We start from the raw sequence: 22,848 nt of genomic DNA, 5'->3' as shown, positions 1-22,848 counted from the left end.
ATATATATATATATAATAATAATAAAACTTATATAATGTGACTTGCACACAGTATGTATCAGCTCCCTGTTACAACTGCATCATTTATCCTTAAGGAATTATATCAGGCTCTCAGTGTACTGATAACATCCATCTATCAGACTTACCTTGGGAGGTCGGATTTTGCATATCCCTGTCTTTTCAGCAATCGGCCGGATGCGTCCGATGAAACTCAGGGGATCAGAGAATTCCTCCCAGCTGGGCTCGAACACCGGGCATTCCGGAGGGGGCACAAATTCGATGTAGGTGGCCATTCCAAACAAGCGTTAATCCTCAGGTGGGTATAGAACTAGACAACCAGTATAGTGCGGATAAGCATCCCAGATCTTGCTTGGATAAAGCCAGAGGCTCCTTTCTCTGTCATGAAGTAACGTCCCTCATCGAGTTTTCTCTGTGATCCTTCACTACAGCCCCGGATTTACACCCCGTCTCTCCTGTTCCCTCAGTAACCAGTGCCTGATGCTACCAACACCGGAGGAAGCAAATACAGTCTAACACTTAAGGATTCCCTGAGACTGTTGACAAAAAGATCACTTTATTCCCCTCGCTGGTGGTTGTGACACTGGGCTAACTTTGCACCCCAATATCTACAGGTACTCCCTGTGGCTTCTATTACTGTATCTCCTACAGCCCCCGGGACAGCAGGAACCCCCTGTGAAGCCCACAGAGACCCCTAATTCTGCCACAGAGGCAGGCAGTTACTTTTGCTGGGACAATCAAGACTCCCAAATATCTGACCCCCAGATCCATATAATATAATGAGCTCTTTATTTCAGTTCTTGGGGTACTCAGGGTGCCAAAGTTCCACTATTTACTACTAGTTACTTTTGCTGAGACAATCAAGACTCCCAAATATCTGACCCCCAGATCCATATAATATAACAAGCTCTTTATTTCAGTTCTTGGGGTACTCAGGGTGCCAAAGTTCCACTATTTACTACTAGTTACTTTTGCTGGGACAATCAAGACTCCCAAATATCTGACCCCCAGATCCATATAATATATTGAGCTCTTTATTTAAGTTCTTGGGGTACTCAGGGTGCCAAAGTTCCACTATTTACTACTAGTTACTTTTTCTGAGACAATCAAGACTCCCAAATATCTGACCCCCAGATCCATATAATATAATGAGCTCTTAATTTAAGTTCTTGGGGTACTCAGGGTGCCAAAGTTCCACTATTTACTACTAGTTACTTTTGCTGGGACAATCAAGACTCCCAAATATCTGACCCCCAGATCCATATAATATAATGAGCTCTTAATTTAAGTTCTTGGGGTACTCAGGGTGCCAAAGTTGCACTATTTACTACTAGTTACTTTTGCTGAGACAATCAAGACTCCCAAATATCTGACCCCCAGATCCATATAATATAACGAGCTCTTTATTTCAGTTCTTGGGGTACTCAGGGTGCCAAAGTTCCACTCCTTACCTGACTATGACACCCCAAGTCCCAGAGTCACCTTGTAGCAATTCCCTAACTCAGAATTAATTTCTAATTTCAACAAACACCTCCTACCAGAAAGCCCCCAGTCTGTGCCACTAGGGTCTCTGCAGCCTCGTTTTGAAAGCCCCAATGATGTGCCCCCTCTCAGCAACTTCCTGTTGCAATTGCCCCCCCCTGGGGCTTCCTAGTACCCAGTGCCCTTCCTGAAGCCCAGCAGCTCCTTCAGCACATCCAGAGGCTCTTACAGTAAATTCTAGGCTCCAGTCCGTATCATTCCTAGGTCCTGATGCAACTTTGTATTGTAAAATTGGGGCCCTTCCGGCCTTTGTTCCCTTCCGGGGCCCCAGGTAGCGATGCCTCCCCCAGACAGAGTCAGACGCTAAAGGTTCCGCTTCTCTCCGGTCCCCAAGGCGCGTCTCCCCCGTAACTATATTTACAGAAAGAACCCCGGTTTGTTTTCATCACCATTCTTGACCGGAAGTCTCCAGTTACAGTTCCCTTCGCCGGAAACCGGAAATGTTAGCCTCCGCCACATGGTGCATGTAGTGCGCCGCGGAAGAAGCTTCCCCCCCTCCTCCAAGCCTCAAGCTGCGATGAAGCGGCAGCGAAAACGAGTACGAGACGATGCGCCTCAAGGGTGAAAGGAATAGTAACGTGTAACGCTAGAAATGACAGAGGACTAAAGAGGCTGGTTGTATAATCTCCAGGTATCCCTCCGCGCTAGTTAAAGCTATGTGGATTAATAACAGAGGCTGTAATGTGAAAAACAGCCGATAGATGGCGCTTCCTTTAGATAAAGGAGATCTTTCATGGTTTCATGCGTGTGTAAAAAGTTTTTAACAATTCCAGAACTGGAGTATAATCTCTCGAATGGCTGCGAATGGGTGGGGGGGGTGGGGAGAGTTGGGATAAAAATGGAATTAAATGTCACACATGTTCACACGCCTATTTCCTATGTAGAGGAAAAAGTTAGATCAAAATTTTTCATTAACAATGATAATTATAATGTAATAATGAAATTATAATACATATACTGTTATGAAGGTAAAGACATGTTGTCATAATTCTCCTTTGCATATCGGGTATTCGTTTTGGAATCTAAACCTGAGGGAATTGTAGTTTCAAGCTGTAATAGAAAAAACTACAATACCCAGAAGACACCTGGCGGGAGGGCGGGCCGACTCAAGTATCGCCCTAGCGGATTGGATGCTTCAATGATTCTGGACTGAACTGGGTGCGTGATTGGTTAAGCTTGCGGAGGCGGGCTGTTTGGATCGTACAGTTAGGGGTGAGGTGACTGGCGGTAGGAGACCCGCGTAGTTGCTTGTACCAGAGCTCGTAAGGTGGGGTACAGGTACGTACAGTGTGACATCTGGGTGGCAGGGGTTATATACATTTATGCACAGCTATAGCGCCATTGGATAGGTCTGTATGCTAAATAATGTGCCATACCCTGCACTTTACCCCCTAACCAATCATAGCTCTTATTTGGCACCCCCAGAGCTTTTATTGTGCTTTTTTTGTTCCCTCTATTAGAATAGGCATAAGGGTGGGTAACTAGACATAGGGGAACCTCCAGTAAGTGAATGTAGAAGCGCCTAATACATAGTGGGGCTGCAAGAGTAAAACTTATGGGAAATACTGTAGGGAACTCAATGTAGCGCTGGTACAGCGATATGTACAATGGAAACAACACACGTTGCCATAGCAACACCTCTCATTAGCGCAAAAGGCCATCGTGTTATGGCATTGTGTCAGATGAAAGAATTTATATTACCCATATATATATATAATATATATATATATATATATATATATATATATATATATAACCCATCATCCCTCTCCCCAAAGATTGGGAGAGTTGTATGTTTGTTTATTTATTAATTAGTTATATACTACTTAACCGCTATTCATAAAGAAATCAAGAGATGTCTCGTTAAAACAGCCCATATCAAGCATATTCCTACTTAAAATGTAGATAAATTAGAAATAAATAAATACCAGGAATTAGGGCTGGGCGATATACCGTGTAATACCGAATACCGGTGTTTTTTTTCATTTTTCAGATACCGCCATACCGGGGTGTCAGGGTACTCACCCGTGTGGGCCGGTCTCGCACGCCTCCTTGCGTGTGCGCACACGTCCCATTGTCCGCGGGAGCTTGGGCACGCGCGTCCAGGTGCGCGCACGTCCGTGACGCGCTGACGGCGCCGTGGGGGGTATTTAAAGCTATCAAACGCCTCCTCCTGTGCTATGTTGTCTGCGGCCTTGCCTGGGAAACTAAGCCTGCCTGATTTACCTTACGACTTTCTGTTGCCGATCCTTCGCTTGCCTGACTTTGATTTTCAATACTGCAGTAATTATTCTCTAATTTATTAGGAAATGGGGTTAACACCTAATCATGCATGGAAAAAAAAATACCGCCAAATACCGTGACACCGATATCATTTTGAAAAATAGCGTGATATAAATTTTTGGTCATACTGCCCAGCTCTACCAGGAATACAAAGATTTACCAAAAATAAGCTTAAAATTGAATTTAAAATGCCGCTAAGTCCAAATCTACATTGAGTCCTTCCGGATGCAATGTATTCAATTTAAAAATCCTAAAGGTTTTCTCGTTGTCTTAATCTAGTAAATTCGTCTCCACCTCTTAACTTGGGAGAAATATGCTCCAGTCCCATAAAGAATATCCCTTTGGGATCACTATTATTGTGAAACAGCTTAAAATGTCTCGATACCCCATGGTTCATTCTCCCTGCTTTACTGTTACGGATGTGCTCATTAACCCTAGTTCCCACTCTATCTTATAGTCCGCCCCACGTAAACTTTGTTACACGGACAAGTGAGAGCATAGACTACATATGTTGTGCGACAATTAATAAAGGTCTTGGAAATTGGAATATCCCTCACAGCAGTATAACCTTTTATACCCATGAGCCACATTTAAAGGGAAAAAGTGTTGGGGAGCAACACAAGTACGAAGAAGGTTCCTGGGGGTGCCAATAAGGGCTATAATTGGCTACTTTATAGCCCCTATGTGGACTGGCAGCCTACAGAAGGCTCTGTTTGGAATTATTAAGACTTGCCTCCTAACCAGAAATGAAAAAATGAGCACCTACTTTGAGGCCACTGGGAGCAACATCCAAGGGGTTGGGGAGCAACATGTTGCTCCCGAGCCACTGGTTGGGGATCACTGCCTCACAGTGTGTTTCTTGGGCATAACATAGGAGCAAGATGCACAGAGTTTTTTTACCACATTTATAGGTGCCATTAAGGCCAAACGGATTTTGTCTAATGTGTGAATGATCCCGACCCCAAACCTTGGAAGGTGCTATGATATTACTGATCGTTCTAGATTTCCGAAAACATACTTGCGGGGTTTGTCTGCACAAATTGCCCAATAGTGGGTCTGCTGACACAACGTTCCAGTGTCTATGAATGATCCTGCCAATAAGATGTGGAGAGGTGTTGTATTTGGTATAGAAGTTAAAATTAGAATTAGAACCATGAGGGGGGAACCCCCCACACTTAGACCCATCCTTATGTCGCTTAGAGCTGGGCGGTATGACCAAAAATTGATATCACGGTATTTTTCAAAATTATATCGGTGTCATGGATTTTTGGATTTTTAAATTGAATACATTGCATCCAGAAGGACTCAATGTAGATTTGGACTTAGCGGCATTTTAAATTCAATTTTAAGCTTATTTTTGGTAAATTTCTGTATTCCTGGTAGAGCTAGGCGGTATGACCAAAAATTGATATCACGGTATTTTTAAAAATGATATCGGTGTCACGGTATTTGACGGTATTTTTTTTTTTCCATGCATGATTAGGTGTTAACCCCATTTCCTAATAAATTAGAGAATAATTACTGCAGTATTGAAAATCAGAGTCAGGCAAGGATTGGCAACAGAAAGTCGTAAGGTAAATCAGGCAGGCTTAGTTTCCCAGGCAAGGCTGCAGACAACATAGCACAGGAGGAGGCGTTTGATAGCTTTAAATACCCCCCACGCATGCGCAGAACCGGCGCCATCAGCGTGTCGCGGACGTGCACGCTTTGACATGTACGTGCGCTTTGGCGCACGAGAACGGCCGGCACGGGTGAGTACCCTGACACCCTGGTATTGCGGTACAGGTATCGGACCCCTTATCCAGAAACCCGTTATCCAGAAAGCTCCGAATTACGGAAAGCCTGTCTCCCATAGACTCCATTTTAATCAAATAATTCAAAATTTTAAAACTGATTTCCTTTTTCTATGTAGAAATAAAACAGTACCTTGTAATTGATCACAACTAAGATATAAATAATCCTTATTAGATGCAGAACAATCCTATTGGGTTTAATTAATGTTTTATTGATTTTTTAGTAGACTTAAGGTATGGAGATCCAAATTACGGAAAGACCCCTTATCCGGAATACCCTTGGTCCTGAGCATTCTGAATAATGGATCCTATACCTGTATCTGAAAAATGAAAATAGTTTAAAAAAAAAAACACTGGTATTCGGTATTAAACGGTATATCACCCAGCCCTAATGTCGCTTATCTAACAGGGTATCTCTATCTTTGTTGGTTGCTAATAATTCCGCCTCAGGAGGGTTTGTATCCCTTTTCCAAGAATCTCTCTTTCAAAACCTCACATTCCTTCAAAAAGTCTTCAGTTCTTGAACAGTTTCTCTTTGCCCTTAAAAATTGTCCTATAGGGATGTTTTTTTATGCACTGTTTGTGATGGCTACTTGTGGCGTGAAGCAACCCATTCCGATCGGTGTGTTTACAGAATAGTTTTGTCTCTGTCCTATCGTTGGCAATAAAAAGGGTGAGATCTAAAAAAATCTATTGTTGTGGTATTGATGTTAGCAGTGAAGCTTAAATCAAATGAATTAATGTTAATATGATTAATAAATAAATCGGCCAATTCCTTAGGGCCATCCCAGATGAAAAGTAGATCATCGATGTACCGTGTATAAAATATAATGTGTTGATGAAATATTGGTGAACCCCAGATGTGTGTGTCCTCCCAAAAGGACATATATAAATTAGCAGATGAGGGTGCGAATTTGCTCCCCATTGCTGTGCCTTGTTTTTGCAAGTAAAATGTGTCGTTGAAAATAAAATAATTGTGCGTGAGTATATAAGCTATACTGTCTATTAAAAAGGATTGAAGAGTTAAGGGTAAGTCACTGTCCGTGTCAAGTTTGGATCTAATGGCCTCAATACCTTTCATATGTGGGATATTGGTATAAAGGGCAGATACATCGCACGTGATCCATATATATGTATTTTTCCAGTTGATGCTCTTTAGCTTGTTAACCAAATCAACTGTATCTCGCAAATAAGATCTTTGCTTGATGACCGCCTCCTGTAGGAAGTGGTCAACAAATTCAGAAAGGTTACTGGTGATTCTTGGATTTCTCTTTTACCTACTCAATATTGCCATCTGGTGGGCATTTCCTTATTTGATCGTTTAATTGTCACAGCAATATTACACTATTATTTGTTTTTATTTTTCACATGCGCTCCTGCCTTAGTTCTCCTTGAGCATCCCATAAGCCATGATAGGTCCCTTATTTGTATCCATGGCAAAAAAAAAATCCTATATAGACACCCCCTGAAGCTGCTGCCCTCAGCACTGGCCCCCAGGGGGTTATACAGAAAATAACCTTTGTATTCACTGATTTCCCAGCAAGAGAGTTAGGCTACCCATCTATTGTCCGGCTTTAATCCTATAGCTGCTCATACCACCCTACAGTATATTTGGTTAGGGAATGTTAGGCCAGTTTTGACCATACTGGCCAACCATCTGGACATTTATAGCGAGTCACTTACCACCTTTATCTTGTTCCTATCCATGAATCTCTGTGTGTCTTCACTTTTTTCTGTAGCTGTGAATTGAAAAAGGAAAATATGGACTTTTCACCCCACCGTGGCTTGCATGAAGGAAGGTAAGTCAAAATCCAATTTATTTCAGAAGAAACAAACAAACAAACAAAAAAAAAAATATATATATATATATATATAAACAGTTCGAGATCAGGCACTCACGTATCAAAAAAGGTTTCATGTGCCTGGGTGCAGACCATCAGAGATACGAACAGTAAATAAAATCCGCACTCACAGGACTTAGGAAAACAAAAAATATTTTATTTGGCAAACGACTAACGTTTCGGCTGGCACAGCAGCCTTTCTCAAAGTGGATGTGAAACAAACAAATTCCCCAAATATACCCAACAATGGCGCCAAAAAACCAGTGTGACGTCATCCACTGGGGGTGTGTATTAAAATACATGAATGAACCGAACAAAAACTGTTACAAAATCAAATATAAAAATAGAAACATAGAGAGTGAAACGGTAGAGGGGACACCCAGTGTGGCAGAAAGTGTATAATAAATGAAATAAAAGAAATGAAATAAAAGGAGCTTGTACACACTTGTACTGAACTGTAACTCGCATCATTTGTACCTAGAGGGATGTTGTGCCGAGTAAGATACGCGGCATGAGGAATGCACCAGTAGAACTTGTCACTTGTTAGAATAACGGTGACGCCTGTTATATACGGGCGGGACCGTCTAGGAGCAGCAGTAGCCCGAATGTGTTGCGCTCATCCGTGCGTCTTAGAGCGGGCAATCATACGGGGAAGTACGTGACATCCGTCACGGTAATTGATACAGGGCCCGAGAGCGGTATACATCCCTACAAGTTGCGCTAATCAGCGCAGAACAAAGTTATAGTTCAAAGGAATAGCGGATTGCGGCCAGGATAGCTAGTGTCACGTATGAACATGGAGTCCTTGATATTTAGTAGGACCCAATACGTCAATACAGTGCACATATTTATACCATCCAGGGACCAATGCAGGGTCTGCTTAAGGGGTCAATGACCGATTTTTATCGTTTATTGAGGGCAGAAAAGGATGTGGAACAAGTGGACTGGTAGGGTGTTGGTGTTCGTGCCCGGCAAAGGGTGAACCGCCATACACTGTACATAAGTCCATAGCAAGGCAGTGTGACATGCGCAGAATATAGGGCAATATACAGGTACTAGACATGAGTGTGCAATGAACGGTACAGTAAGGTACAAGCTGGTAAGGGAAAAGTGACATGTGAGTTAAAAGCAATATGCTAAAAGCAGGATGGAGAAGCCACTGGAAAACATATTCAAATAGCTAAAGAGCTGTAAACAGGGGTTAAATAAAGCCCAGTAATATCAGAGACCAGGGAGACAACTTATAAAGCAACACAAAGAATTTGAAACAGTTCCCAAAGGGCGGATTAAAGGTCCATAACAATGTATCCAAACGTCAGGTTAAATGCCCACAACAATGTAGCAATCCGAGGAAATGATACAGAAGGTTGCTAACAGGCGAGATAATAAAGCATACAGAATAGTAAATGTTGGGAGGGCTGTACGTCGAGATAAGAGTCAATGTTAGTTCAAATAAAACGGGGAGTATGAGACCATTTCATTCAGGCCATTTGGATTAATGGTATTAAGTCTATGCATCCATTTTAGTTCTGTGCGTAAGAGTAGTTTCTCACGGTCCCCACCCCTGACAGGGGGGGGAACAAAGTCAATAAGCATGGTACGTAGACTAGCCAGTGAATGTTTGTTTGTGAAAATGTGCAGCCACAGGGGTATCAGCCACTCCTGTGGCTAGGGCTGTACGTATCGCTGATCTATGATTTGCCATCCGGTCTCTAAAGGAGGTAATGGTCTTACCAATGTACATAAGGCCACAGGGGCATTTGATAAAGTATATAACATACTTTGAAGTGCATGTCAATCTGTGTTGTATCTGTATGGCCTTCCCAGTATGTGGGTGATTAAACGCCGGACCAGTGATGAGTGAGCTGCAGGTAGTGCAGTTGGGGCATCTGTAGCACCCAAGTCGGGCTGATGGTAACCATGAGGTAGGTGTCACTGTAGAATAACTGTGGAGAGGGTCCGTTTTAACAAGTAGATCACGTAGGCTTCTTCCTCTTCGATACGCGATGCGTGGGGGGGTTCTGAAAATAGGGGGAAGTGATCGATCTTTTTGTACTACAGACCAATGGTATAGTATGGAGTCTGTGAGTGGCTTCATGTCGGGGGCAAATGCTGTAATGAATGTCAATCTTTCATTCTGATTCTTTGGTTTAGAATGGTTATTCGTGTCCAAAGTTTGTGCACGAGGCAAGCGGAGTGCTCTTTCTTTGCTTTGAAGGAGATCCCGTAAGTTATAGCCCCTTTGTAGAAAGCGTTGAACTAGATCATCGAGTTGCTGGTGTAGGAGTGTGTGATCGGAATTGTTACGCACCATTCTTACCATTTGTGAGTATGGAATACTTCTGAGTAGGTGCGGAGGGTGACAGGAGGAATGATGTAATAAAGTGTTACGGTCCGTGGCCTTCCTATAGGTAGTTGTGATAAATGTAGAACCAGACAGTATGATTGTTAGGTCCAGAAAAGCAACCGACACTGGGTCTACATGTGCTGTAAACTTGATGGTGGTAGGGAGATCATTCAGTTCTTGGACCATGGTCAAAAACTGTTCCTGCGAACCAGACCAGAGGATCAATAGGTCGTCGATATAGCGGAATAGACTGAAGATGTGTTTACCATAATTAGGAAAAATATGAGAATTTTCAAAATTAGACATGAATAAATTTGCAAATGAGGGGGCGACATTGGAGCCCATACTGGTGCCGCTGATCTGTAGGTAGTATGCAAGTTCAAATTTGAAGTAGTTCAATGTCAAGCAGTGGTTAAGGAGGGTTATCAAAAATTCTGTAGGTGGTCTGTCTTTTTTAGGGTGATCCTGTAGGAATTTTTGAACAACGGCCACACCTTCAGTAATTGGAATGACTGTGTATAGTGAAGAGACATCCATAGTGGCCAGAAGCAGTTTGTTAGGCAAAGGGTAAAGTTCCTGTAGTTTCACTAATAAGTCCCCTGTGTCTCGGATATAAGTATCCATTTTGTGTACAATGGGCTGTAGATAATAGTCAACATAGATGGATAGTGGTTGTAGGAGTGAATCACATGCGCTCACGATAGGACGGCCTGGTGGTGTAGTTAAGTTCTTGTGTATTTTTGGCAGAGTGTAAAAGATGGGACATTTGGGGAATTCTTTGGTTAGAAACTTAAAGGTATCGTTGGTAATGAAGCCTCCATCCAAACCTAGTCGCAGTGAGTTGTCGATGGTTTTTTTAAAGGTAGGACCAGGATCCCTATCAAGTCTCTTGTATATAGTTTTATCTGCAAGCTGTTGTAAGATTTCCTGTCTGTAATCCGAGTAATCTTGGATTACCACGGAGCCTCCCTTGTCTGCAGGGCGAATCGTGATATTGGGGTTTTGGGACAAGGAAGTAATAGCTTCCCTTTCACTACTAGTAAGATTGGGATATGTGGGTCTAGAATGTATATGTTTTTCGGTCTCATCAATAAGTAATCTAGTGAAAGCTGTAATTGATTTGGGAGTGTTGGGGGGTTCAAACTGACTAGGGGCTTTGAACCGTGTCGGATCAATAGAGGAGGAGGTGGTGCGAAAATGGTCTCGCAGTTTCATGCTGCGTTGAAACCTATGGATATCAATCATTGTATCCAGAGTGTTAGTTCTAGAAGTAGGTACAAAAGACAAGCCTTTTGAAAGGAGAGACTGTTCTGATTCAGTCAAATTATGAGTACTTAAATTAAAGACTACTTGTTCCGTGGCCGCAAATTTCTTGCGGAACGGATGTTGGTGCCCGCCTCGCCTCTTATTGGGGCGCCCCCTGATGGGGGGCGAGAGTCTGGTCCTAAAAAATGAGATTGGGGTGAATCTGTACGGGGTGTTGGATAATTGGGGGCCCGAGATTGTCTTCCCCTATGGAAAACCCGTGTCCTGTCAGGTGTGTCAGAGTCAGATGATGTATTGGTATAGGGAGAGGAGTCAATCCTTTCAGTATGTGGATTCAGGGCAGTATGGATTCTCCTACCACGGGACACTGTTTCCCCCCCGGTCAACCAACGGTATACCCGTCTATTCTGGTAATCGGCAGATACTGTGGTCACCTTCTGTTTTTTAAACTTATGTAAGTCGGTGGTGTACTGAGTAATCTGGTTCTGTAATTTTTCAAGCCACTTGTGGTCTTTGTCATTAGTGAGAGTATGTAAATGTGCTGTTTCAAAGGCAGAGATTTCTGTGTTGATGATTTTTAAATTTCTACTGACCTCTTCAATGACAAGTAAAATTAAGTCCATGGAACACTTGTTGAGGATTTGGCACCACCGTTTGCAGAAATCAACGTTGTTACGACCGATCGTAGGGGTGTTGCGGATCCTGAACCCTCTGGGGATGTGCTGTCTTTTATAGAAGTCGGATAGGTATATACCATGTAGTTTGAGGTCTGTCTCCCGTTGTTTAAGTCTCAGGTATTGGTGATAAAGGTCAGTGGAAGATGAGAGTGGGATGATGTCATCCGCAGTTTCGTGGAATAAGATATCCGCAGCCTCAGCGTCAGAAAACTGGAAACCAGATAAGGGAATTTCAACTACTTCCCTTCCATCTGATGTGGCCATAGTTGAGTATATTCAGTAGAATGCAGTAACAAAGGGCATATATATAGAGAAAAGCTCGGGTGCACTGATTGAAAAAAAGTAGATAAACAGTTCGAGATCAGGCACTCACGTATCAAAAAAGGTTTCATGTGCCTGGGTGCAGACCATCAGAGATACGAACAGTAAATAAAATCCGCACTCACAGGACTTAGGAAAACAAAAAATATTTTATTTGGCAAACGACTAACGTTTCGGCTGGCACAGCAGCCTTTCTCAAAGTGGATGTGAAACAAACAAATTCCCCAAATATACCCAACAATGGCGCCAAAAAACCAGTGTGACGTCATCCACTGGGGGTGTGTATTAAAATACATGAATGAACCGAACAAAAACTGTTACAAAATCAAATATAAAAATAGAAACATAGAGAGTGAAACGGTAGAGGGGACACCCAGTGTGGCAGAAAGTGTATAATAAATGAAATAAAAGAAATGAAATAAAAGGAGCTTGTACACACTTGTGTATATATATATATATATATATATATATATAACACCGTAAGGTCCGCACTCCCATGAACAGTCCACATTCACAATTCACAAACGGGTGCTGCACTTAGTTTTATCCAATATTCATTCCCAATGATTATACGCACTCATAATCATTGGGAATGTAATATATATATGTCATGGGTAACATATTTTTGACAGAGAAATTAGTACCCTAGATCGTTTGTACGGGTATAGGATCAATTATCCAGAAATTTGTTATCCAGAAAGCTCCGAATTATAGGAAGGCCGTCTCGCATAAACTCCTTTATAAATAAATAAATAACTTTTTCCAAAAAAACTCTGTAGTAATAAAACAGTAACTTGTAATTGGTTCTTACTAAGATATAATAAATCCTATATAAACAATCCTTTTAGGTTTATGTAATGTTTAAATTATTTTTTAATAGATTTGTAGTATGGAGAACCAAATTACAGAAAGACCCCTAATCTGGAAAACCCCAGGTCCAGAGCATTCTGGATAACAGCTCTCAATGCAAAATTGTGATCCTAAAGTTGGAGCTGCTTGTATGATTTTATCTATATGGTTTTGTTAGGTACAGGTCTCCTTCCCTTCAAGATACCACCATGAGCTCCAGCCACACCCAGAAGAACCGAGGGGACTCCACTCCGCTGCCTCCAATCAACGAGCGCCTGGCTTTCCTGCGGCCGTCCAGAGAGCTGTTAGAGTATTACCGCAAGAAGATCGCTGAGTTTGATGAGGAACACGAGGATCTGGTAAAGCAACTGGAGCAATACAAAGCTACCTTTGAGGAGCAGGTCAGTATACGCCCTTGCTAAGAGCAGTAATGCTGATAACTATTATTATCCTTTATATAGCGCTGGTGTATTCGACTACACTGTACAGAGATCACTTAGTACATTGTTTCATCAGTCCCGGTGGAGCTTATAATTCACATTCAATGTGGTCACTTTTACCAGGAGTTTACAGAACCCTGTATGTTTTTGCAGTGTGGGAGGAACCTGGGGTTCCTAGAGGATACCCACGCAAGCATATAGTGCCCTGGCTGGAATCGAACCTAGGAGCTCAGTTCTGCAAGGCAGCATTGTATGTTTGCCTGCAAATGGTTTGTGTCATTCTCCAGTTTCTTTTTGCCATATGCCACGCATCGCCCTAGCTCCGCTAACTACTCTTCCTTAATCCCCTTGATAGACATAAAGATATAAGGGGTATATCTATCATGCTGTGTAAAAATTGGAGTACAACATTACTGGTGATGTTGCTCATAGCAGCCAATCAGATGCTTTGCTTTGGTTTTCTAACTGTTGAAGTCTAATTGCTGATTGGTCTCCCTGCAAGTTCCTGGTCGTCTCCTCCGCTCCTCTCAGAGCCTCCGTCTTTTTACACCATCCACACCCACTGCTCTCTCTCGTCTTAAACCTTTAAATCTCGCTGCTCCTTCCCTCTGGAACTCTATCCCTGAATCCCTCCGTAGGGAAAACTCACCCACTCTCTTTAAGAAAAAGCTCAGCTGTTACCTTCTGGGGCACTAAGACATTATCCTGTGCTTAAGGGCAAATGCCCATACCTGATGCACTCTTACCTTCCGGTTTGTGCCTGTATGTTACCCAACCACTTAGATTGTTACCTCTACGGGGCAGGGACCTCCTTCCTACTGTGTCTCATACCACATGGCACTTATATATATATTTATTGTATTTATTTATTATATCACTTGTCCTCCCTGTGTGTAATTTTGTATTCTGTAAGACTGTACAGCGCTGCGTACCCTTGTGGCGCTTTATAAATAAAGTTATACATACATACATACATACATACTTAGTAGCAGCTACTTGTCATTGCTACTTATCGCCAGAAAATCCCCTGCCATAGACAATACTGAGAATTGCCTCTACTAATACTCTACTAATGTCTCTTAACTTGGGTTTAGTCTTGAGTTACGGGTCAGTGGCTCTTATGTTACATGGGTCTGTTATAATAGACCTGGACCTTGGTATCCTCCGTTTCCCTCAAGTGCCTGCCTACCTGTACCCAACCATCAGGTTTCCTATAGGCAATTCGCCTCCCTCTGAACGTCTCTAAAAACTGTAACGTCAGTTGGGGGCAGGATAGACCCTGTGAACTGCAGTGACATCAGTACTTGGTTAGAAGACCAATCCAAACCACTTTTGGGGTATTCCGTGGTACCTGACCAGGCAGAACTCTAGCAGGGCCTAGTCCAGTGGCTCAATGCATAAATAGAATCTTCTATTGATAATGCATAATCTAATATATATATAGAGAGAGAGAGAGAATCTTCACCTCTCTGCTACCCTAGCCTGGTTCATAGTCCCCTTTGCCTTCCTGGCCACTCCCTGATATGTTGGGGGGCTGCCATACTGGCTTTCACATCATCTCAAACAGAACTCTAGCTGAATAGGTGGTTTTACCACTCCCTGGCACAAGTACTGCGCTCACCCTGCACCAACATACAGTTGCTTTTCCTTTTGCACTGAAGAAGAGGTTGGGTAGAATGCTGTTATTTTTAATGAAAAATAAAGCTGTTAGCTTGATAATGGGCCAGCGTACTATCTTCCTCAGAGGCCATACCCATGAATGGTCAAATTGCATTAGGTCAAACAGCTTAAAAGGCAAATCCATACTGTTCTGCATCACCATAGGGGTTATGGCTTGGCCTTGCTTTCTTGTGCAGCACGGGACATGGCAACCTAGGTGCGGGCAGCTATAGCAACCCAGTGGGAGTATACGTGTAGTAATCTTTTGCCCCTCTTTTTTCCCTAACAGCACAAGCTGCAGTGGGAGATGCGTCAGCGCGAGGAAGAGATCTCGGAGCTGCAGAAGGCACTAAGTGACATGCAGGTTTATCTGTTCCAGGAACGAGAGCACGTGCTGCGCCTATACTCGGAGAATGATAGGCTGAAAATCAGGTAAGAGGACTCCTCATGTAAAAATAAAAAGGCACTGACAAATGAGAGCACATAATTTGTTCTATTTTAATAATATGTATATTTGTTAATGTAGTACTTATGTACTTTTATTATGTATTATTATATTTTACTGGGCTGCTCACAGCTGTCTTTAGGTGATGAAAAATATGAATCAATGCCTGGGGGGACTAGTGATGCTTGGATGTCCCCCGTTCATTTCCTTCTTTCTATATTTTCGGCCCCCTTTCCATTCTGTGATGTCAGTGGAATGGCCTCTCCCCCTTATTATTATCATTAGTAGGTTTAGTTAAGTGTGGCTTTTGTAAAGTGTAAGTTACGGTTGGGTATGTGCCAATCATTTTCAAACCAGCCTTCATTTCTGGGGCACCTTTAGGGCAGGGGTACACGGGGAGATTAGTCGTCGTACGACAAATCTTCGCTGTCATGCGGCGACTAATCTCCCGTGTGTCACTGCCCTTAGATCAAAGATTGCACTGGTTGCTCTGAGTCTGCAAAGTCATCTCATTAAGTCTGTTTTGACCCTGGCCCTGCAAAAAGTTATGCTGCTCTTGAAGAAACTTTCTTAAATGACCAAGGGATATTCTTGAGGTTGGGATGATCTCTATGAACATGGCACAGCAGATGTTGGTGTGTGGATGGCACATCACTTGGAGACAATCACATTGGTGCAATAAGCAATGGGCTGTTCCCAAGCACTTATGCCCTTCATTCAAAGACAGGAAGATGAGTGCTTATTTCTTTTACTCATTGCAGAGAGTTGGAGGATAGGAAGAAGATCCAGAAGCTTTTGGCATTGGTTGGGACCAGTGAGGGTGACGTTACTTACTTCCACAAGGAGCCCCCAAACAAGGTTAGTGCACCTGTGCTAGACATTTTGCCATAAATACAGCTCTGATATGTACCCCTACAAAAATGTGCTTCTCTGTGTCTTTCTCCCACATCTAGGGGGGCACAGGTACCGTGGGGTAAAGGGCTCCTCCCATCAGGACGCAGGACACTGATGACGTTAGAGTTAAGGACCCTCTCCCTGTCACCCCGGAAGGGAGCCAGTTTTTTTTAAGTTTCCTTTTTCCAAGGAGGTCAGGAGCGGCCTCTAGGCAGGCCCATCTAAAGAAATGTTTCAGTTAGTGGCTAACTCCCGGGGTGAGGCCGGGTCAGACTCTGTCTGTTCTCCAGTGGCCCCCCCACCTGGGATTCCACAGAACTGTGCCCCTCAGTGGGAATAATGCCCCATTACTCAGAGAAGTAAAAGTACTGGCTGCTCCCTCCTATCACTCATTAGCACTCTAGCAATTGCGGATACAATTTTCTAAGGCAGTCTCACATCATGGCTGACAGCAGGGGGATCTGTACTTCAGATGGGGCCGACACACTTACCATGTGGTTACTTTCTTTTCCTGTTCTATGTGCCTCACCAAATCCCGATTGGGCCAAGCTAAATGGTTTTGCTCATCTTGCAGCCCTGCTCAGACCCACACATCTGACACCACAGCACCTTACGCAGTGGCAGCTTCAGACGAGGTTCCAACGGCCCCTTCTCCCAAAGGGGTTAGTGATCCACAGGGCCCTTCTGATGCCCCAGGATGGGCGGCCATGCTGTCGCAATCCCTATCCAGTTTGCAATGCATGCCACAATTAGTTGGCAACTTCACCTACTACTGGCCCAAAACGTTCCTCCAGAGCTGCCCACTAAGGGCTCCCCCTCGTCTGTCGAGGAAATTAGCGAAGGAGAAATATTCTCCTTTTCCTCGACCTCCAATACCAATGAGGAGGACATCACTGCCAGTACAGCTTCCAGCACAGACAGCCTAATTGGAGCAGTACTAGAGACTCTACAGGTTCATGAGGAAGAATCAAAACAAAAGAAGTCTTCAGTGCTATTCAGGAGACAACATTAGACCTCTGTGTTTTTTCCAGTTCATGATCAAATGCAGACATTGGTAAAGAAATGGCAGACACCAGACAAAAATGTCCCCACGGTCCCTGTGTCCCCCTAGACATGGGAGAAAAGGAGATTTATGTACTTACTCTTAAATCCTTTTCTCTCGTAAGGGGGACACAGGGCTTCCCTCCCCGAACTCTTGTTCAAAATTGCCCTTAGTCTTGTTGAGAGTTGTAGGTTATGTTCTAGAGTTTATTTCTCTTTATTACAAGCTGGCTCCCTTCCGGAATGATGGGATAAAGGGAGATGAGGAGGGTCCTCGACTGTCATCAGTGTCCTGTCTCCTGATGTCCTCTTTGTTTAGGAACACATTGGCGCTTAATTAGGGCTCTGGCACACGGGGGAGATTAGTCGCCCGCGAACAGGGAGTTAATCGCGGGCGACTAATCTCCCCCGTGTGCCAGAGCCCTTAACAACACTGGGCTGATTTGCCCCTGGGCAGTAACCCATAACAGTAACCCTTTTTTCAGCCGCATAACAAGAATATCCATGTGAGCTTCTCGGTTTTGTCTTAGATCTGCCTGGCCATGTAACAAGCAATAGGGAGAATCTGAGCTTCCTAACGACATAAGTATTGGGTGGGCACTGATGGGTTTCCAAATTCCAGGGGAGGTTGCTAATGAAAATAAAAAATCAGCCCAGGTTTTATCTTAAATTAACTTTCCCTTTAATTCATCTGTGATTGCAGGTCACCATTCCCCAACGTGCTGTTCAGTCTGGGGATCCATACGCCCGGAAACTGCAACGTTCAGGCCAGGCAGGTTAGTGACTTGTGTGCTTTAAAATCTTATTTCCTAAAATGTGTTTAAACATGGCTTTTTGTTTAATCTTTTTCTTTTATATAAAAAAGCCATGGCTGTAAGTTTCCCTAAGTCTGACTCTTTCATATATGTCAGTCGGTGACCCGCTGCTTTCCACTTACAGGTACCAAACAAGCACCCCTGAAAGCACCGGGGAAGCAAGACAGAAGCAAAGAGGGCAAGAAAGAAGATCCCCAGATTCTTTTGCTTCAGGTGAAGCTGCGTTTGAATATTTAATTATTCCTTGGGTCATTCTATTCATTTAATGTGTGAAACAGATATTGGGGTCAGGCGAAGCCCTAGGCAACCCGGTCGGCCACTTGCGATGGGTCATTGCCCCCGGGGGCAATGACAAAGGAGCGTGGACTAGGGGTAGGCAGGAAAGGCTCCTGCCTGGCACCCCGCCATCGTTTCGCCCTAGGCAGCTGCCTTTTCTGCCTTCCCATAGTTCCAACCCTGATTGGGGTTCCTGCTGTTTGATTACAAGACTACCTTCTTGAAAGTCAACTGAATTCAAGTTACCTTTTCCTCTGACCAGGTGGAGGCGCTGCAGGCCCAGCTGGAAGAGCAGACACGACTATCCAAAGAGCAGATAGAGACTCTGTTAGAGGACAGGAAGGTCCGCGTGGAAGAAACCCAGGTGCAGCACCAAAGAGACCAGGACAAAATGAAATCTATGACAGATAAGTGAGTGTGTAAGAAAAGTAGAGAAATCCATAGGCCTCCTACACCTAGGGTTGGGGAAATCAGCCCCCTGTTGTACATCACTGGCTTCTGGAACCATCACTTTCAATCTTTCCCAGGCTGAATAAGACCCAGAAATTGCTGTACGAGAGCACCAGGGATTTCCTGCAACTGAAATTTGAGTGCCGAGCCAATGAGAAATCTTGGATGGCCGAGAAAGATCGGCTGCTCCGAGAGCTAGACCGGTGCCGAGAGCAGTTGGCTTTAAGTAGTGACCCCGAGCAAGAGCGGGAACACGAGCGAGAGATCCTGCGTTTGTCATTGGCTGAGAAAGCACATCGGCACTCGCACAGTGAGGAAGTGAAGGTAATTCCCATGTATGTGTGAATAAAGGATATTATGGTATTAGGGCTGCTTGCTGGTTCTTATGCCTCTTCTTATACAGTCTCTTACAGAGCAGCTGGCACAAGCACATCGCCTCGCTGAAATGTACCGGGAGCAGTGTGTGACACTGGAGGATGAGCTGGGAAAGATACGAGAGGAGGGAGACGTGGGCAGGGAAATCTTCAAGGTGAGTACTTAATATCTTTTAAAGTGGTGTTCACATTTGAGTTACCATTTAGTACAGGGGTCCTCAAACTTTTTAAACATGGGGCCAGTTCATGGTCCCTCAAACTGTTTGGGAGCCAGACTGTAGTCCTCAAACTAGGCCCCCGCATCCTCAAACTATTGCTCGCTCCCTGCTGAGTCCTCCCGCTCCCCGCTCCCCCATTCCCCTGCTGTGTCTGCAGGTCTACAGGTAGTAGCCAGGGGTGAGGAGGCAGCCAGGGCCAGCTTAATTACCTTGGGGGGCCGGATCGGTCCGCGGTCCATAGTTTGAGGATCCCTGATTTAGTATGATGTAGAAAGTAATATTCCAAAACAATTTGCAATTGGTCGTTATTTTTTTGTGTTTTTTAAATGTATTTTACTTTTTGTTCAGCCACTCCCGAGTTATCTGGTTGCTAGGGTTTACATTACCCTATTAGCAACCAGGGACTACTTTGAGTGAGAGATTGGTATATAGAGAAATAAGCATTGAAAAATAACAATAACAATTAAAAGTAGCCTCGCGGAGCAATAGTTTCTTGGCTGCCGGGGTCTGTGACCCCCATTTGAAGGTTGGAAAGAGTCAGAAGAAGAAAGCAAATAATTAAAAACCGCTTTGTTCGCTTTTATAAAAATGTGACTCGTTATCTCCCCTAGTCCTCCTGTAGTGTTACAGTTACCCAACATCTGTTTGTGAGATATATAATATAATATAATTTCGAATGTTATTCTTATACCAGGAACGTTCCGATAAGGTGGCCAAGCGTCTGCAATTGATGACGCAGAGATACGAGGCTCTGGAGAAGAGGCGCAACATGGAGGTAGAGGGCTATAAGACTGACATCAAGCTGCTGAGACAGCGGTTAAAGGATGTAGAGAAGCAACTATTCAAGGTGAGTTTGGGATAGACCGACGGCAAGATTTTCTGTTGCACGCATCTCATTGCCTTATATGAAAGCATATCTATATACAGAAACAAGATGTCAGAGAATAAAAAGTGTCACCTTAACCAAACAGGGGAAAACACACAGGTTTGTAAAGGGGATGTTCACCTATAAATTAACTTTTAGTATAATCTAGTAAAAGAGAGGGCTATTCTGAGACAATTTGCAATTTTTTTATTTTTTTATTTGTGGATGATAAATTACTTAGCTTTTGTTCAGTAGCTTTCCAGTTCGAAATTTCAGCAGCTTTCTGGTTGCTTGGGTTCAAATTAGTCTAGCAACCAGTCAGCGCTTTGAATAAGAGACTTGAACATGAGTAGGAGAGCAACTGAATAGAACGATAAGTAATAAAAAAGGACAATAACAATAAAACTGTAGCCTCACAGAGCAGTAGTTTATGGGCTGCTGGGGTCAGTGACCCCCATTTAGAGCCAGACGAAGAATGCAAATGATTAAAAAAAGACTATAAACAATAAAAGATGAAGACTAATTAAAAATTGGCCATTCTATAACATACTAAGAGTTAACTTGAAGGTATAGCACCCGTTATCCAGAATGCTCGGGACCAAGGGTATTCCGGATAAGGGGTCTTTCTGTAATTTGGATCTCCATACCTTAAGTCTACTAAAAAACAAACATTAAACCCAATAGGATTGTTTTGCATCCAATAAAGATTATTCATATCTTAGTTGGGATCAAGTACAGGTACTGTTTTATTATTACAGAGAAAAGGGAATCATTTAACCATTAAATAAACCCAATAGGACTGTTCTGCCCCCAATAAGGGGTAATTATATCTTAGTTGGGATCAAGTACAGGTACTTTTTTATTATTACAGAGAAAAGGGAATCATTTAACCATTAAATATACCCAATAAGGCTGTTCTGCCCCAATAAGGGGTAATTATATCTTAGTTGGGATCAAGTACAGGTACTGTTTTATTATTACAGAGAAAAGGGAATCATTTAACCATTAAATAAACCCCATAGGGCTGTTCTGCCCCCAATAAGGGGTAATTATATCTTAGTTGGGATCAAGTACAGGTACTGTTTTATTATTACAGAGAAAAGGGAATCATTTAACCATTAAATAAACCCAATAAGGCTGTTCTGCCCCCAATAAGGGGTAATTATATCTTAATTGGGATCAATTACAAGGTTTCTGTTTTATTACTGCAGAGAAAAGGGAAATCAGTTTTAAAATTCTGAATTTGATTAAAATGGAGTCTATGGGAGACGGGCTTTCCTTAATTCGGAGCTTTCTGGATAACGGGTTTCCGGATAAGAGATCCCATTCCTGTACTATGATATTTGGAGCAGCAGTTACATTTTCTAGCCAGTAGGGGGAGCTTAAACTTCATAACACTGCTATTGCTGTACTAGAGGATTAAACACACACAGGGAGACGGCTCATAACCAAACTAAGAAGGAACCCCTATGGGTAAGGGCCCTGTGGGGGTGAGAGGAGATGTGAATTAATCTTCCTCTCCTCTTTTTGCTCTCCTCTCAGGTGACGCTGAACATCGGGCCAGACCAAGATCTTGCCATTCTGGATGCAGTGCGGCAGGGCAACAAAAAGACGCAAAAAATTCAAGGGGAACTGCGCAACTTAAAGGCCAAAATCTATGGCCTGGAGAATGAACTGAGAATCGGATAGAGCACAAGGGAGACTGACGGAGCTGCCACACTAAACAAGGAGCCACAGGTAAAGGTCTACCTTGGCTCTACCTCTGGGATTATATAGTGTGTTCGGCCCAGGAAGGAAGAATATAGGCGGCCATACACGTTGCCAAGCGAGCTGATCTTCTCCCGGTATCCCCACCTCTACGGGTGGGTTATATCGGGCAAATTCAGGCTTATTAGAACAACGGATATAGACGCAGTCGGTTCGGGCACCGTATTAACGAGCTGATGCGGTCCCCGTTCTGACAAATTTTAAACCTTCCCGATCGTTATCTGCCCGATTTCAGGCCAGATATCGGTCGGGCAGGCCCGTCGTTAGTGCCCCTACATGGTCCGATAAGCTGCTGTATCTAAGGGACCCATATCGGCAGCTACAATCGGCCCGTGTATGGGCACCTTATGTTTACATGACCAATGATCAAAAGGGAAACTGTCGTGAAAACTTTGTGTGTGTGTGAATGGACAGCCTTGTATAAAGTTGAATAAATAATAAATTGTCAGAGATGATTTTTAGTTTATTTTGCTAATTTTTGGTCATTTAGAGAAGCCGGGACTTTTAGTTTGTTTAATTAAAAAAAGAAATATAGAGCTGCCCAATTAGATTGCAGATCTGTTTTTACTATGGGGCAATCTGGCTAAACTTAAGGGGTAGTTCACCTTTCGATTACTTTTTAGTATGACATAGAGAAAGATTTTGCAATTGATATTAATTTTTTGTG

At 43.2% G+C, this 22,848-nt stretch overlaps 2 protein-coding genes across 12 annotated transcripts in view; one reads left to right on the top strand and one right to left on the bottom strand.

The window, feature by feature from the left end:
- Positions 1–328, bottom strand: part of kdm5a (lysine demethylase 5A) — a 31,255-nt gene extending 30,927 nt beyond the window's left edge. For all 4 annotated transcript variants that reach the window (XM_031898637.1, XM_031898640.1, XM_031898641.1 and 1 more), the window contains exon 1: positions 147–328. In XM_031898637.1, the coding sequence (XP_031754497.1) occupies positions 147–293 (147 nt within the window). In that variant the 5' untranslated portion in view covers positions 294–328. The remainder of the gene's footprint in view (positions 1–146) is intronic.
- Positions 329–2,054: 1,726 nt separating this feature from the next.
- Positions 2,055–22,848, top strand: part of ccdc77 (coiled-coil domain containing 77) — a 32,745-nt gene continuing 11,951 nt past the window's right edge. For 2 of the 8 annotated variants that reach the window (XM_031898642.1, XM_004912480.4), the window contains exons 1-12: positions 6,797–6,933; positions 7,376–7,435; positions 13,116–13,338; positions 15,326–15,468; positions 16,243–16,339; positions 18,120–18,192; positions 18,356–18,444; positions 18,770–18,918; positions 19,035–19,281; positions 19,361–19,486; positions 20,244–20,396; positions 21,957–22,151. In XM_031898642.1, coding sequence (XP_031754502.1) covers positions 6,842–6,933; positions 7,376–7,435; positions 13,116–13,338; positions 15,326–15,468; positions 16,243–16,339; positions 18,120–18,192; positions 18,356–18,444; positions 18,770–18,918; positions 19,035–19,281; positions 19,361–19,486; positions 20,244–20,396; positions 21,957–22,103 — 1,599 coding nt within the window. In that variant the 5' untranslated portion in view covers positions 6,797–6,841 and the 3' untranslated portion in view covers positions 22,104–22,151. Of the gene's footprint in view, positions 2,192–2,623; positions 2,843–6,787; positions 6,934–7,373; positions 7,436–13,115; positions 13,339–15,325; positions 15,469–16,242; positions 16,340–18,119; positions 18,193–18,355; positions 18,445–18,769; positions 18,919–19,034; positions 19,282–19,360; positions 19,487–20,243; positions 20,397–21,956; positions 22,637–22,848 lie in introns of those variants that run through there. The other 6 variants (XM_002941895.4, XM_004912481.4, XM_004912482.4 and 3 more) reach the window with 6 other exon arrangements.

Source organism: Xenopus tropicalis, chromosome 3 (genome assembly GCF_000004195.4).
Source record: "Xenopus tropicalis strain Nigerian chromosome 3, UCB_Xtro_10.0, whole genome shotgun sequence".
Taxonomy (NCBI): Eukaryota; Metazoa; Chordata; class Amphibia; order Anura; family Pipidae; genus Xenopus; species Xenopus tropicalis.
This window is presented reverse-complemented; position numbering and strand designations above follow the sequence as displayed.